The 17753-nt window shown below is 42.5% G+C and overlaps 1 protein-coding gene across 1 annotated transcript in view; it reads right to left on the minus strand.

Annotated features, from left to right (window-relative positions):
- The window catches only part of LOC123976720 (toll-like receptor 13), a 35430-nt gene that overhangs the window by 14283 nt on the left and 3394 nt on the right, over positions 1–17753 (minus strand). The window contains exons 3-4 of the mRNA XM_046059068.1: positions 2011–2100; positions 68–1924 (exon numbers count right to left, since the gene is read on the minus strand). Coding sequence (XP_045915024.1) covers positions 68–1924; positions 2011–2100 — 1947 coding nt within the window. The remainder of the gene's footprint in view (positions 1–67; positions 1925–2010; positions 2101–17753) is intronic.

The following is a 17753-nucleotide window of genomic DNA, read 5'->3' on the forward strand; positions in this document are numbered from 1 at the left end:
CTTCTTCCTCTTCCTGCTATCATAGAGGAAGGCCAGGAAGAGGTAGTATGCGTAGGCTAGCTGCCACCTCAGAAAGTGGAAGACGAAGGCAGCGAGAAGAGTTAGCAAAGTCAGACAAGTGCTGCAAATGAAGCAGAGGAAGCCGACGTCCATCCAACAGGACTGGATGTCAAAGTCCAGCAACTTGTTTCCTTGCTCCACCACAGGAAAGGAACAGGTGTACATATGGGCGTTAACAACCTGAGTTTGGTTGTTGTTCTTCACCCATTGGATAAAGCCGGCGTTAGAGCAGTCACAGGTGAAAGGATTATTGTCCAGGTCCAGATATGTGAGTGCAGGGAGAGACTGGAAGACCGTCTCGTTGATCACTGTAATGTCATTGTCACTCAGTTTTAAAAATGTGAGTGCAGACAGGTCGGCCTGGGCCAGAAAATCCAAAGATTTGAGCTTACTGTAAGAGAGATCGAGAGCCTGCAGGTTTGGGATTGGCTGAAACAGTTCAGGACCCAAATCTGACAAGTCAGTCTGACTGAGTGTCAGACGCTTGAGCTGGGGATTGTTTCTAAATGTGTCGGGATCTGGAGCAGAAATATATAAATTCTCAGCTGTGAAGTCCTCTAAATGTTTCATAGTTTGTAGAATATTCATCGGTATGTCAAAGGGGAAGCCATAGTGATCAACTCTGCATATTACAGTAAAAATCTTCAAAGATTTTAACTGGAACAAATCTTCATAGAAGTTTGAATGAGGACTTTTAAAACTTCCGTCAGTATCGAAGTAGACTGTGAGATTTTCTAACTGTTGTAAACTTCTGAATTTATTTTCAAACTCAAGTGGAAGAGACACTTTAAGAGTACTGAGATTGTTCAGTCCTTGAAAAGCGTTACTTTTCACTCTTGCGATATGTTTTGATGCCAGATCCAAATATTTTAGGGAACCTAAACCTTGAAAATCTCCATTTTCAAGAATTGATACAAAGTGTTTGTTCAAATTCAAGAACTCAAGCTTCTGCAGTCCTGTTTTAAAGGCCCCTCCAAATGTCCACAGCAAGTTGTTACTCATATCTAAAACCTTCAGATCATTAAGATTTTCAAATACACACCTGTCCAGTTTGGCAATGTGGTTATAGTCCAGATAGAGCTCCGTAAGTCGCGTTGTGTTTATGAAATCATCACATGTCAACTCAGAGATACGATTGTCTCTAAGATATAGAACCTCGAGGGAGGAGAGACTCCTAATGTCATCTGGCACACTGGTGAGAAAGTTGTTGGCTAGAGTTAGGGACCTCAGACTCTTCATCAATCTCATCGAGCCTTTCGGCAGTTCAGTCATGTATGTATCGGTCAAGTCGAGCTCATTAAGCTGAGAGCAAGTTACAAATTTTGAACCTAAATTGGCAACAGGGTTGTACAACAGATCCAGCCTCCTTAGTGTCGGTATTTTGCACACTGTAGCTAAGAGACCTTTCTGGATAAACGTCTCCATATAACTCAGCCTCAGATGCATCAGTGAGTCAAGACTCTGCAGGACTTTTTGGATCTCTTCAAAAGGAATCAAAGTGCCGCTGAAATCCAGCTGAGTTATGTTCCTTAGTAAAGTCTTGTCAGGTATGTCCCATTTCAAGCCAGCAGCTTGGCCACTGTCAGAAAAGTCTATCATCTCAAGGTGAGGAAAGATCTGTGTTGTGATGCTGAACTTTTCTAACTTAGCATTATCAGAAACATTTAACAGCTTCAGTCCTGAGGACACGTTCAGCAGCAGATCTTTGGTCTGAAAGGAGGTAAATAGATTTCCTCCAATGTTCAGCTCCTGTAGGTGTGGTAGCTGTAAGATGGGCTGAATGTCAGTGACTTGTTGGAGCTTGTTGTCTTTTAGAATCACAGTTTGTAAGCTGGAAAGGAACTGGAATAACTGATGACGCAGCCTTTCAGTGAATAAGCCAGTGAAGAGTTAAGATGAAGCAGGAGACACAAAAGCAAGAGAAGACGTCTCTGTATTAAGTATGCTGACATGCTGATCTTTAGGACCACGGCAGGTTTGATTGTTGAGTTACTGTCAGGTGGAGATTTGTTGCTGTTCATGTTGTTCAGGGGTGAACATCTGGAGAGGACAACACAACATGTTGCACAACATGACTTCATCACTTAAACCAATAGTTTTACATTGTAGGAAATGAGCTTGATTGACACCACTCACTGTCTGTGCAGTAAACATGAAGCTACGTCCAAGAGACAGTTAGCTTAGCTTAGCTCCTGTAAATCTCAGCATTAACACGTCTTGTTTAGGTTCATTATCCAATTCTTTTGTAATTATTGTTTGAGCCTTGAAATGTCAGAAAATTAAATATTCCCATATATTTTTTAAGTACAACTTTCCTGATTCTACTGCATTCTAGAACAAATAGAACAAACTGTATTGGAAATGAGAAGAAACACTGTTTTATCAGCATAGCAAAAGAAGTCTTGTCTAAAATAAGTTTTAAAGTATTTAAGTTAATTTAAGTAAGTTAAATAACACAGATAAATAGATTTTTCTAACACTCACAGTTCATCTCTAGAGCATCACCTCTCAGCTGTCAGATTTCACCACCGAGCACAGGGGCTTCGTTTCAGTTCTTATATTTACACGACAGCAGCAGAGGAGGTGGGATGAACGTTAATACTCCCATATTACAACAGTTGGTTCATTGCTTAAATTTGATTTCCTCAGTCTCAAAAACCTAATGACAAGCATCAGTAACACGGTAAGAGAAGATTTTCTGAAACTGACAACAAATTTCTGCTCCTGTGTCCTTCACAGCTCATGGATGCTCACAAATAAACACAGCGTTAAGATAAAATATTATACAATAAGCGTGATGAAAAGCTTTATTTTAAACTGCTTTTTACTTCCCTGTTTCATTTTAAAATGCTGATGAGTGATAAACTCCTTGTGTAATTTGGGTTCCAAGAAAAGAGGAAAAACAGGAACCTGAGGTTGAGAGCTGCGCTATTATCAAGTGATTGTTTATCACTGTATTCATTGCTGCATTTATTCATTCATATGTATCTTTGTTAAGCAACTAATTACACACACAACTTAAACTTTTAATTTCTATTAAGCACTTGATTATGTGGTTTGTGTGTATGAAGTATATTTTTTTTAAACAAGTATTTATTGAAGATTTTCCAATTTTTTTTATATAAGACAACAAAACACACAAAAAAACATAAATTATAAGAATAATATTAATATATGATAATCATAAAAAAACAAAAAACAATACACATTGGCCTATTTATTAAGAGTATCTTAGGCTTCAATATATCAGTCCATGAATAGGAAGGAAGGAAGGAAGGAGGAGCTTTATTGTCAAGTAGTGTTTTACACATAAGAGGAATTTGCTGTGGTGATAAGGTGCTACACGAAGACAAACATACAGTCAACATAAATAAATGTAGAAATATAGAAATATGGAATAGAAGAACAACGTTGCAGATATATACATGTGCATTATTCTGGGTCTGTGCCGTGCAGCAGTGACACAACGGAAGAAAATATTGTGTACATATAAATATATAACCTGACAACATAAAAATATACAACAACAAAGATCAACAATCAACAACAGATATGTGTGACGTGCCAGGTCTGAGCCCGACACGAGATGAAACAGTATTTACATGTGCAGAGACATTTGTATCATTTGAAAGGGTGTCAGTGTGTCAGTGGGGGACCCGGGTCTTGTTAATGAGGCTAGTTGCAGACAGGAAGAAATTCCTGCCAGAGGGGAGAGTCTGAAACAGTTTATGTCCGGGGTGGGAGGAGTCAGCTGCAATCTTTCCTGCTCGCCTTAGAGTCCTGGAGGAGTACAGGTCCAGAAGAGAAGGAAGAGTTCAGCCAATCACCTTCTCTGCAGAGCGAATGATACGCTGCAGCCTGCCCTTGTCCCTGGCAGTAGCAGCAGCGTACCAGATGGTGATGGAGGAGGTGAGAATGGACTCAATGATGGCGGTGTAGAAGTGCACCATCATTGTCTTTGGCAGGCTGAACTTCTTCAGCTGCCGCAGGAAGTAGATACTCTGTTGGGCCTTCTTGGTGAGGGACATTTACATTTACATTTACTCATTTGGCAGACGCTTTTATTATTAAAAGCGACTTACATTTGAGGTACAACATACAAGCATCAACAGAGCATCAACTACAGATCTACAACTGACAATACATACTAGTAAGAGCTCACAGTGCATATCAAATCAATGGGGTAGATACCTAGGGAAGGAAGTAAGAGTTAACAAAGTGCAATCTATACAAGATCATTGTAGGGGATAGAAGAGGACAGGAAGTGCATGTTAGAGGTTAGGAGTTAGAGGTGTTATAAGAGGAAGTGTTCTCAGAAGGGATGAGTTTTCAGGAGCTTCTTGAAGTTAGAGAGGGACGCCCCTGCTCTGATGGCGTGCGGTAGCTCGTTCCACCATCGTGGTGTCACAGATGAGAACAGCCGGGACTGGGATCGCTTTGTGTGAAGGGATGGCAGAGCCAGGCGGCGTTTGTTAGAGGAGCGTAGCGGCCAAGAAGGAACGTAAGTTTGTATTATGGAGTTTAGGTAGATGGGTGCAGACCCAGTAGTCACTCTGTATGCAAGCATTAGTGTCTTGAATTTGATTCTGGAGGCCACGGGGAGCCAGTGGAGGTCACTGAGTAATGGAGTGACATGAGTCCTTTTGGGCTGATCAAAAATCAGCCGCGCTGCTGCGTTCTGAACCATTTGTAAGGGTTTCACCGCACAAGCTGGGAGACCTGCTAGGAGGGCATTGCAATAGTCGAGGCAAGAGATAACATTATATATATAATAATAATAAAGTGGCATGAACGAGAGACAGCAGCAACATGGTCTGAAAAGGACAGCTGGTCATCAATCGTGACACCCAAGTTTCTCACCAATTGATGGTTGAGGAGTAAATTTGTAGTGTGATGTTATGGTGGATAGATTGCTTGGCTGGAATGACCAAGAGTTCACTCTTAGAGAGGTTTAGTTGAAGGTGGCAAGCATTCATCCATGCAGATATGTCCGATAGACAGTCCGTGATCCGCGCCGAGACAGTGGGATCGCCTGGCGGGAAGGATGGGTAGAGTTGCGTGTCGTCTGCGTAGCAGTGGGAAGAGAAGCCGTGCGAGCGAATGATCGGCACCAGTGAGGTGGTGTAAATTGAGAAGAGAAGGGGGCCCAAGCACTGAGCCTTGGGGCACCCCTGTGGAGAGGCAGTGGGAGGAGGATAATTGTCCTTGCCACAAAACATTGTAGGAACGCCCCGAGAGGTAGGATTCGAACCACAGGAGTGCTTTACTCGAGATGCCCATTGCTGAGAGAGCGGATAGCAGAATCCTGTGGTTGACTGTGTCAAAGGCAGCTGATCAGGTCAAGCAGGATAAGAACCGAGGATTGGGCTGTAGCTTTAGCTGACCTTAGGGCTTCTGTTACAGACAGAAGAGCCGTTTCAGTAGAGTGGGCACTCTTAAAACCAGACTGATATGGATGTAGGAGGTCATTCCCTGAGAGGAATTCTGAGACCTGTCTGAATACTGCCTGTTCAATAGTTTTGGATAAAAAAGGTAGAAGAGACACTGGTCGATAGTTCTCAACTTGAGTTGGGTCAAGTGAGGACTTTTTGAGCAAGGGTGTAACCCGAGCCCATTTGAAAGTGGTCGGGAAGGTTCTTGAAGCCAGAGAAGTATTTATCACGAGTGATTGTCGGGACCACAGTAGGAGATATGGCTTGGAGGAGATTCGTAGGAATGGGGTCCAGTGGGCATGTAGTTGGACGGCTACGGGTCAAGAGTTCTGATACTTTGCTCTCTGTGAGAGGAGTAAACAAGGAGCGTGAAGAACCACTGACCTGGGAGGGCAGAGGAAAAGATATATTAGGACTGATACAATGGTTGAGTTTGAATGTTTCAGAGAATTGGCTAGTTACAGCCGCCACATCGCCTGTGAAGAAGGCAAGGGTGGGGCTGTGCTCTTTCTGAAGTCCACGACCATCTCCACGGTCTTCAGAGCGTTGAGCTCCAGACTGTTCTGGCCGCACCAGGTCACCAGATAGTCAATCTCCCACCTGTAGGTGGACTCATCCCCACCAGAGATGAGCCCAATGAGGGTGGTGTCATCCGCAAACTTCAGGAGCTTGACAGACTGGTGACAATAGACATCACCATCAGCTTAAAGAAATAAATTGAATACACACACACAAAAAAAGAAAAAGAATACATTCAGTTCAGCTTGTCATCAATCCAGCCATCTACATCCATATCGTTTCTCTCAAGGAAGTTATAAAAGATGTCCCAAAACTTATCCAGCCTGTTTTTTCCAGTGTAGCTGATCTTTTCCAAAGCCATGTAAAATGTCATTCCCTTTAGCCATTGTGAAGTTGCACAGGGGGTATCTGATTCCATGAGGAAGCTATACATCGCTTGGCTTCCAAAAAGCAAACATTGAGTAGGGATCTTACTTTTTGGGAGGCATTAAAGCCATTCAAGTAAAGATTTAATAAACATAATTTAGGATTGATAGGCACCTCCTCACCAATGATTTGTCCTGCTAAATATAAGATTTTTCTCCAGAATGCGAGTATCTGTGGGCATTCCCACATACAGTGAAAGAGTGTCCTCTTTTGGTCCTTGCATTTGAGGCAGTTGTCAGGTATGTTGGGATTAAAGTGGTGCAACTTAGATGGTGTTATATATAGTCTACTTATCCATTTATATTGTAATAATCTGGAATTTGTATTAATTGACTGAGTTTGAGCCAGAGAGCATGCTTCTGACCACTCCTCTGTTAAGTTGTCATGCAGATCCATCCTTATTTATTATATCTATTTCCACTCTCTTCACTTTGACCAGACGGCAATATGAGAGTACACAGCAAACATATTCAAACATTTCTCTGTAGAAAAGCCATGAATGCTGCTGGGTCTCTGTTCTCAGCAGGTGATAATTACAACTTCCTGTCACCCTTTCTTCTTCTGTCCTCGTCATTAAAGTGAGACTTGATAATTAGCCATCAGTCCTCCCACAGCTTTCATCTCTGATGTCTCTTTTTATGTCCCTGAAACTTGCTGCTGGTTTCTAAGTGTGGACTTGCAAATGAGACTTCCTGTCATGGTCGCCCACTGTGGGCTTCTGGGTAACGCAGTTCAAAGAGATGAGGAGGTGAACAGGAGTTCAAGCTGAATGACGGAGAGAACAAAACAGGTTGTTTGCTTTACACTAAGTTGGGGGGGGAGCGACATGGAAAAAATATATCACGATTTATTTCAGGCAGATTCATGATTCAAGGTCTTCTCATGATTCATTTTCATGTTGGTTTTTAAGACTGTTTTGAAAGTTATTGGTTTATTGGCTTAAAAGAGAAAAATAACAACGTTATTAATCGTATACAATGTAACCTAATGATTCATTCAAACAATGAAGAACGGATTCATTTTGTCCTTTTCTGATGTGTATTTTGATTTGATTTTTTTTTATTTTCCAATGATGTTTCACATGGTGATTAGCGTTTACAGTGGCCAATAGCGCTGAATGTGCGCTACGCCCCCCCTCCCTGTCATGCAGACTCTGTGCGGATGGGTTCAGCTCTCAAAGAATGAACACAGCCTCCAAGACTGACAGAGGCCAGTTTGACGACAGGGAATACAGGGCCGAGGTGGTTTTCCTCTCGGGTTTGGCTCTTGGCACCCTGGGGCTGACTCAGCTAATAGGACAGCTAGCGGCATGGCTAACCGAGCTAACTAGCCACAGATACAGACAGATATAGTTAGCAGTTTAGCAAAAAGCAAATGTATCAACTCTGTCAATCACCTCGGTGCTATATTCCCTGTTGGTCTCTGTGTTTGGTCCTGACATGTTCACTGGGAGGCTGCTGACCTCGGTTTCATTGCCCGCTCGCTCTTCTCCAGTTCTGGTGCCCAATCCGACGCCGCTCGCTGATGTTATCCTGGCCTGAAAACCTCCAGTGCCTGAGCAGTGGTGTAACGCTCCCCAGGTGCTCCGAGCTCCCGGTCCGGGCTGAGACAGCTAGGACCACTAGGCTAACTGAGCTAATTAGATAACGGCAGTCCGTAAATCCCAGAGAGTTGAGGCAGAGCAGCCGGGGGACACGGGGAACTTTAATGTTAATTTTATGACGGCCAACAATTAAAGTGTTGCCTTGTAGACATGGAGGACGCAGGCAGCGAGACATCGAACTGCGATGTTGACAGAGCAGCTGTTAACGGCGTGTAAGAGCCATAGAACTAGAACTTTAATCGTTCACTAATTTTGTAATATCGCCCACTACACTGCGTTCCATTTACCTCGGAAGTCAGAGGTTGGAGCTGGGAATGACATCACACCTGAGTTGACGGCGTTCCAGTTATCAAGTTGGAAAAACGCATTGTGCAGTATTTTTTCATATTAAACACTGTAGCAACACGTCAGCAGGCAGCAGCTGGACAGCACTTTGTGACACAAGTACACAGAAGTGCTAATAAACAGTATAAACTACAGCTTTCACGAACTGTTGATACTCAGAGCAGCCATCTTGGTCATGAATTCGGACGTAGTGCTGTTCTCCCAAATATCCAACTTAAGGGGGCGTTCCCTTTGAAATTCCGACTTCCCGTGTCAAATGAAACGCACCATTAGTTTGAGTATAGGTTGATAAAGTTGTCTGAATCATCTACTTTCACGAATGTTGCCACGATGACTTCACAATGTATTGTGATGTTATATTCAACATTTCTCTATTTTAATTCCAGTAGACACAGAGAGAGACTGACAGGAAGTCAGGAGGGGACCTTCACTAGTTATGCACATATTCATGTGGTTGATATACTAATGCGGTCCAGGCCAACCACTCAGCAGGACGTCACACACTCATTAAGATCAGTGGCTTCCCACAATCCTCCTGGGAGACTGCCTGTTAAACACACTCTGGAGCTGGCTGGAGTGTGTGTGTGTGTGTGTGTGTGGTGAGATACTTAAAAGCCATAGAAAGTACTCAGAAAGAGGTTGCTGGTTTAATTATAACGGGGGCGGAGCTAGACTCACAGCACAGTGGGGGCAGAGCTTCATCACCTTCTACCAAGTTGAAAATTAAAACGGTAAAATAACGGATAAATCTAAATGTTAAAATGTGTCACTTATTGAGCCAAGTAAACCTTTGTCAAATAAAACCCACAGAAAATCCACACTGTCAGTCAAGTAAAAATGTTTCAGCACCAAGGACAGCAACAGCTGATCGTCAGCGTTGGTGCGTGCTGACTCTAGTGCAGTAGGCTGCACTCTCTCAATCAGTGGCACGCTACATAAAGAACAGACACGGCGGTCAGCACTAGCCCGTCCACATGCGGGGACACACAGGCTACAGGTGATGCAGTAAACAACAGATTTATCTAAAATTCTGAGTGACATCTTCATAACCGCAATGTAAATAATTAAAGACAAAATTTTGTCTTACCAATTGACATACTCATAAATGTCTGATCGACATTAAAATTGCGATAAAAAGATTTTTTACAGACAGCGCCAACTTGTGGCTGGAAGGTGAGTTTGTCATTGATTATGAGACCGAGGTATTTGTATTGCTTCATCACTTCGATAGCTTGATCATTAATGAGGGTAGAAGTCAGAATTTCTTTTGTTTTTGCCATGTTAATGTTAATAAAAGACAACTTGCACCACTCTGTAAAATCATTTAAAATAGAGCCACGCTCAGGGTCGCTGTGCTTCAGCAGCGACACTATTACCAAGTTGTGCAGCGAACTTAATGATATGAGGCCTGGTTTGTAGTTAAAATAAATAAGATCGCGGAGAGGATGCAGCCCTTGGGGGAACCAGTGCAGGACTAGGATCGACATTAAAAGTACTCTTTGAAATCCCTGCTAAAATATGATTTGGATGCAATTAAAAGCTGAAGAAAAGTCAAAAGGATCCCTGGAGACACACAGAATCCAGCGAGGAAACATCTGGACACTGGGCGCTGTGCTTAACTGAGGATTGTCCATTTTCAACATGGCGGCCAGGTCAGAAAGCTAAACACTACACTGAAATATGTTTCTGAAAACATTTGACGCAGGAAATAGGCCATCCAGTAACAGAATCGTGATTCATATTTAGTCAGCAGAGTTGGGCAGTAACGCGTTACTCAGTATATATCATTCATTGCTCTTGTTGTTACTCAGTAATGTCCACTAAGAGCCAAAAACTAAAGGAAGAAAGGAGAACGAGAGAGAGGCGTTCTTTCCACAGCTGGAAGTAGCTGCTGCCATTATTGTGTCACAGTCTAAAGTGCAAAGAACATTGTCATCTGTTGTTAACTCTGTGCGAGCAGCAAAAAGCTTTCAAGGGTGCTCTGCTTGTTCTGATGTTCTTCGCCAGGAAGTCAGGAGTCTTTAAGCAGGGTGGCTGATTTAAAATGGCCGTCAGGTGTGTAGCTCCGCCAAGAGTCCAGGACAAGTTACCGCCCACATACAAACACAGAGAGACGTGACGCATTATTCTGAAATGTGCCATTTCCAGTTATTCATTTAGCAGATGCTTTTATCCAAAGCAACTTACTGCTGCTATACATGTCAGAGGTCACACGCCTCTGGAGCAACGAGGGGTCAAGTGTCTTGCTCAGGGACACAATGGTGGACGGGTCACAGTGGGGGATTGAACCCAGGTCTCTCACAGGCATAGTCTTATCCATTGAGCCACCCCATTTTTATAATGAGAAGCTGTTTAGATGTTCATGAAGTATCATTCTACACACATTCTAATGCTTGAAATTCAAGCCTCTTCAGGGCCTTGATGATGTCTGAGTTAGCTCTGCTCTGAAATGTGTCTGGATGACTCTTCATCGGGCCACTTCACTTCAGACGTCAACCGCTGCCTGAAAACAAACACAGAGCTCTTAAAAAAGCCTTCAGTCTCTGCAAGGAAGTTTCCACAGACATTAAACACTCTGGAAGGAGAGCAGAGAAGGTTTTATTGTTTTAGAGGCAAACAGAAAGAGAGGACTCACATTCAGAACATCCAGGGCTGCTCACCCAAGACAGAATTACTGCCTATATCCCCATTATCTCCTGGCCTAAAAATAAATCTGAAAAATAGAAATTACACACATAGATGATGGTAGGTATTTAAGACAATCAACAACCAAATGTGTATTTCTTTTTTTTTCCTTTTACATATTTTACAGGCTTTACTGTGGAAACGGAGCACTGATCATACGGGGAAGAAGTATCTATGTTCTTGTGCATCTAGGAAGGATCTTATCGTTCTCTTGCATCCATAGGTCCTGATTATTAAGGTGGCTTTTTCGAGACTGAATAGGTGGAGGAAGTCCTACTAACACTGGTCTCTGCAGAAGCAGGGACAGTTTCCTCAACTTCCAATTTATTACAATTAAAGAGGTGGTATTCTGCTCATTTTCAGGTTCCTCATCTTATTTAGAGGTTGTACCAGAGCAGGTTTCCATGGTTATATTTCTGTCCTACTGCACATTGCTGCAGCTCCTCTTTTCAGCCTGTGTTGAAGGCTTCGTTTTAGCTATGGAGTGATACATCTTGTCTCTAAATGATCTTTGTTGGGAGTTGCACATGCTCAGTTCCTAGTACATTCTGTACATTCTCACATAAAAGCTGGTATTTAAAGAAAAAGTTTCAATCAATAATGTCAGAAATTACAGACAAATAAACGCCTGCAATTGGGAGCAATATGATGCTAAAGGAAGGAATAGTTCAACATTTTGGAAAACATCTTCTCTTGCTTGCTTGAGTTAGACGTTCAGATTGATATGAATAAAGCCAGCAGTTTTTAGCTTAGCTTACCATAAAGACGGGAAACTACCAGCACCTCTAAGGTCACTAAAACTGCTCTTTTGTGAATCCAGAGGTTTTCTCAAACTGTAAGGCGCCTCTCCAGCGGGGCGTGGGGAAGTCACACTCCACCTCGAGGTCAAATCTGAAAACATGATCCAGATATATTTAGATTCAGTTATGAATAAACATCCACAAATCCTGGAGAAATCTGAGAAAAAGACAGCTTTCTTCAGAATGACAGCTATCCAGTGTCAGCTGTCTGTACATCCACGCAAACTGCTAACAGGAGCTGCTAACAGCTAATTCGGCTACCTTTAAAGGTGGGCAATTTGCCAAAAGAGAAACAAATACGGGCTAAAAAACAGAGCTTGTTGTAGCCTAGCAACTCCATCACAATGTCATACTTCCTGCTAACATCTCCCATCTAGGAGCGGCGACTTCCTGGATATTCAAGGGCGTCACTTTGTGTAGAAAAGTTGTGGGGCTCAGATTAGGGCTGTGACGATCCATTAGCTCACGAGACGTGACTATACACAGTATTGGGTTCACAAGAACAAGACGAGAAGATACTGAAATATATGAGTGGAGGTCCTCCCCCAGAAGTTATTGTGGAAATAAAAAATGTACGTGGTAGGTGACAAGTCAAAATCTAACAGTAAAGTGGAATATAATGCAGTAGTTCGTAGCAAGTTGTTGTTACTTTTTTGGACAATGCACATGTTTTCTTTATTTTGCTTTAGATGTTTTTCTTTTTGTGCAAATAAACTTCTTTTGTTATTTATCATTTTCTGTTGCAATGTTTTCCGAAATTTTAAACAGGTTTTTTAAAACAATTTCAAAAAGTGGCGGGGACATGTCTTCAGCGTCCCCAGTGTAAATGACACCTATGTGGAAACTACTCACATAACCGCCCCGTTAAAACTCATCTAACTCTCATCAAAAAGACCAAAGGCCTATTTCCTAAAGTGTCAAACTATTCCTTTAATTAACACAAACTACCTGCCACACAGTGAAGTTCTAACAGCTTTCCTGCATCTGAATTAAGGCTGTACGTATGGAGAAAGTTACTAAAGTGACTGATGGGTCATCCCTCTGCAGCAGCTTCAATGATTCTCATTGGAATGACCAGAAACCAACAGGTTGATGATTTGTGAAAACAAACAAAAACTGATGAATTTGTCCAAAAACCATGAAAAAACCATGAGTTTGGTTTTCCTGCTGACTCTCGAGCCTTTAATCTCTCCTCCCTCCAACCTAACTACTAAAGTCACAGATAAATATTGGAAAACCCTAAAGTTGACTTCAGTAACTTCAGTTTTCACACAGCTGCAGCAATATGGCAAAATGAGGAGAAGAATGGAGGGATTACTGGCGATTAAGAAGCTGAATCAGGCTCCTTTTTTTTCCCGGAGCGTAATCCACCACCGGGCCGCGACTCCATCACTCCGCTCGCCCCGACAAAAGCCTCTGAAATCCTCCCGAAAAAAACCAACTTCACTTCAAATAACTGCTCTCAATGGCAGCAGAGAGCCTCCTTTTCTCTGCAGCGGCGCTTCAAAACCTCTTAGCAGGAAGCCCGCCGTGAATGGGAGCGGAGAAAAAACTGGGACACCCGAACAGAAAGGCCTCCTTATCTTTTCCATTCACTCTCAGCCTTCAGATTAAATACAGATGAAATATTAATGCAGATCTTTCATGGCGAAGGGCTCCTGGAGATAAATCTTCAGGAGCTGAGGCTGATGAGCAGATCCGTCTGGAAACAGACGCGATGTTATCGGCTCTCCGGCGGCCATGTTGGAGGTCTTCAGCTCTGTGAAAAGATGATTGTGTTTCTGTTGAAAAGGAACAGCAATAAAGGAAAAGGATTTCTTTAACACAACCTGGGTCTCATTTTCACGGGTTTTGTCCCTCGCTCGTGTCGGTGAGGAGCAGTCCGAGTCAGAGCCTGAATTGGACCCGTCATTCATCATCACTCTGTACCGACACTTTCTGATAACGGCAGGTACTCGTGGAGGAACAAGCCGAGAGAGGAGCCAGAAATGTGCAGCTGCTGTCTGAGCTGAGTTTGAAAGCTGCTGGACCGACGTTCAGGCGACCAGGAGATATTCTGTGTGTGGGTGTTAATTGAATAGTTTGCTTAGAGACAATCTTGTAGCTCAGAACAATCAACACCATGTCTGATTTTATGACTCAATCAGCACACACAGAAGTCATCATATCTTAATAACTAATTATTTATCATGTTTTGGTCTAAACATTGTGAATTTAATTCAGTTTTATTTATATAGCTTCAGTTCACAGTTATCTCATAGAGCAGGTCCAGAACGTACCATTTGTGATATTATTGACATGAGACCAAACAATTCCCACCATGTGTATGAAGGATGTATGAAAATGTGGATGAGCCTAAATGGAGGAGACAGAGGTCATAGTGTTTGGACTGCTTGATGTGGATTCTCTCGCCCCTTTAACTTCAAATAATGTTGTGTTGTCAAGGTAAAGGCCTATCTCCCTCCTAAAGATGTAGAGAGGGTGATTAACGCCTCATAACTTCCCATCTTCACTATTGTAACTCCTTATATGTGGACCGGTCTTCCCTTCGACGCCTGCAGTTAGTCCAAAATGCTGCTGAGGGACCACATCACACCTGAGCTGCTCCCTCCACTGGCTCCCTGTTCATTACAGGATTCATTTTAAAATCTAACCTTTAACGCCGAGTGTAGGTAGGGGTAAGAAGGTAAGATCTGATCAGAAGCAGACTTAAAACCAGAGGCGATCCAGCCTTTGGTGGTTCTGCCCCCCTAACCCGTGGAACAACCTGCCAGTCCAGATCAGAACCGCCCCGAGTGTCAAACGCTTCACTGTTAAAAACGCGTCTCTTTCCTTCTGCGTTTCCTTCCTGTCAAGTCAGTTATTACGATCACTTTGACTCATGTTCTGTATGTTCTAATGTTTTATTTTACTGTGTAATTATTGTTTTATTGTTCTATTTCTAACCTGTGAAGCACCTTGGTCAACCTTGGTTGTTTTAAGCGTGCCACATAAATAAAATTGATAATGATATTGCTGTGCAAACATCAGGCGACACAGGCCAGGAAAAACTTCCTTTTTAAGAGGCAGAAACCTCGAATTGGTCTATGTTGAGACCGCCATCAAAGAACCAGATGTTTTCTAACCACATTTTACACTGATGAACATTCAACCCGTTCCCAGTTCGTCACATATGGAAGCTTGCTCAAGGCAAGTTTATTCGTACAGCACATTTTAAAAACAAGTGCTTTATATACTATTTTACATAAATACATATTTTACTGTATGCATGTAAGATATAAATCAGAAGCTTTAGATTTGATTCAATAAACGGCAACAAGAGAAGACACTGGACTTTTCACCCACGAGGCCAGTTTCCTTAATTTACTTATTTTCTGAACCCCTTTCTGATCACCCTCTGCACCAGAGCTGTGTAAGCCCCTCACCTGTCAGCACATACTGCAAATACGCTGATGACACTGCCGTACTTGTGTAACAGAGGCGAGTGAGGCTGTGCAGTGAGTAAACCTCACTCCCGACACCTCAAGAGATGTGTTAGCGACCGATGCTAGTGCCTATGGGTTTTAGCCTCCTCGCGTCCGCCTCCCGAACCAGAAGTCGCCGGTTCGAGTCAGGACCGCGCAGTACGACCTCGGGGGACCGTTACACATGCACTCCTCAATGAGAGTTACGCTACCTCGGCCTACCAAGACTCCATCTCCCACCTCACAGAAGGGTGAACCAGGAACCACCGCCAACTGAATGTTAGTAAAGCTAAAGAAGTATCACACAAACATCTGACATCTCCCAGGGTCCTGCATTCATAACGAACCTGTTTCAAATACCTTGGAGTGACCCTGGTGGAATAAACTGAGTTCTGACCCCGTACACGCATCTTTAAATGCGGCAATATTTAAAATCTTACACAGAGTGACTTTAACCTGTACCTGAAATGAAATATAAATAGTTCAGTCTTAAAGCTGCTAACTGACAGAAACACAGAGGTGAGGGCCTCCAACATGGCCGCCACGGTGTCAGCTGTTTCCCCTCAGAAGGTCGGTGAGTGTCGTTTCCATCAGAGAGCCAATCAGCTTAATGCAAGCAGAGAAAGAGGGATGAGAGGCAGGAACACAGAGGAGGAAGGTGAATTGACGGAGGAGAGGAAACTACTTTACTTTGCAGCGGTGAACAGACGAGTGAGAAGAACAGGTTTTTGTTTTCCAGCTTTTATATCCGATGATAAAAATCATTTCATATTTCACGCTTTTCTTTTGTCTCTCAGACGTCCCGCAGATTAAAATCCTCTCCGTCGCAGAGGAGATTTAAAGCTGCTGGAAGAGAATCTGAAGATCAGGAGAGTGTCCCAGTGCTGGGAAGTACATTTACTATTTACTCAACTATTGTACCAAGTACAAGATTGAGGTACTTGTACTATACTTGAGTATATAATTTTTCTGCTACTTTCTACTTCTACTCCACAGCATTTCACTGAGAGAGTTTACTTTCAAAAAATATAAACATGATTAAGTTTTTCGGTGCACAGAATCTGTTTATTGAGTCGTTCGAATTGCAAGAATTTTATCAGATATACAGAAATATTTATACAGAAATTATTTCATTTAACAGAGATTTTTACTTGTTTTACGAAAACAGGACTGCAGGACTCAATCATAAATAAAATATACCAGAACATTTTTATTTGCATAATGAGTACTTTTACTTTTTATACCCTGTAGTGAACATTGCTGACAATACTTTTACTTTAGTATGATTTTGAACAGACTTTTTATAGTGTGGTATTACTATGATTACTTAAGTAAAGGAACTGAACATTTCTTACCCCTCTGCTGTATTCACAAAACATCCCGAGGCTAAACTTGCTCATTGTTTTAATTGTGTTTTTAACATCAATTTTTATTTCTATTTTATTTCTTAGTATTTTAATGTCTCTTTGTTATATTTGTATTTGCTCTCTCACATATATAATGCACTTTGACAGACAGATGTTTGTTTTAATCTCAATTTTATTATTTATTGCTCATTAATTATCTACCTTTATATTATAAAGTACCTTTGTATCTGTTTTTTGTATCTTTGTGTCTGTAAAGCGCTTTGAATGACTGTATATAAATAAATTTGCCCTGCTAACTGTCCGAGTCAGAAGATTCTCCAAAAAATAGAGTTTGTGTCACTTTTTCAAAGTATTTTATCTCTAAAAGTTTCTGCTCAGTCTGAGCTGCTGCAGGTAGCAGTCTCTCCCGTCAGTGTTTGGTAAAATACAATGATCTATATTTTGATTGCAGCCAGTTAAAGTTCCAATCAGCTCACAAAGACAAAGTGATCTAATAACACTAGAGACACTTTGTGCAAATCTGCACAGCTGTGACTCAGGAAACAAATCTGCAGCACTGACCAACTTTTATTATGAATTATTAATCAAACCGCTTTTGCTTTTCAGACCGTTCGCGTTCAAGAAGACTTATAAGATGTTAATCGGCGCCCTTTGGACAGAGCCAGGCTCGTTGTTTCAACTGTTTATAGTCTTTATGCTAACCTCCGGGTCTGAAAAGTGAAGCCAGAGCTGAAGCACCTTAAACCTGCGTCCTCCCCAGCAGCCAGCAGGGGGCGACTTAAACCTGCGTCCTCTCCAGCGGCCAGCAGGGGGCGACTTAAACCTGCGTCCTCTCCAACAGCCAGCAGGGGGCGACTTAAACCTGCGTCCTCTCTAGCAGCCAGCAAGGGGCGACTTAAACCTGCGTCCTCTCCAACAGCCAGCAGGGGGCGCCTTAAACCTGCGTCCTCCCCAGCAGCCAGCAGGGGGCGACTTAAACCTGCGTCCTCTCCAGCAGCCAGCAGGGGGCGACTTAAACCTGCGTCCTCTCCAGCAGCCAGCAGGGGGCGACT

Source organism: Micropterus dolomieu, linkage group LG09, assembly GCF_021292245.1.
Source record: "Micropterus dolomieu isolate WLL.071019.BEF.003 ecotype Adirondacks linkage group LG09, ASM2129224v1, whole genome shotgun sequence".
Taxonomy (NCBI): domain Eukaryota; kingdom Metazoa; phylum Chordata; class Actinopteri; order Centrarchiformes; family Centrarchidae; genus Micropterus; species Micropterus dolomieu.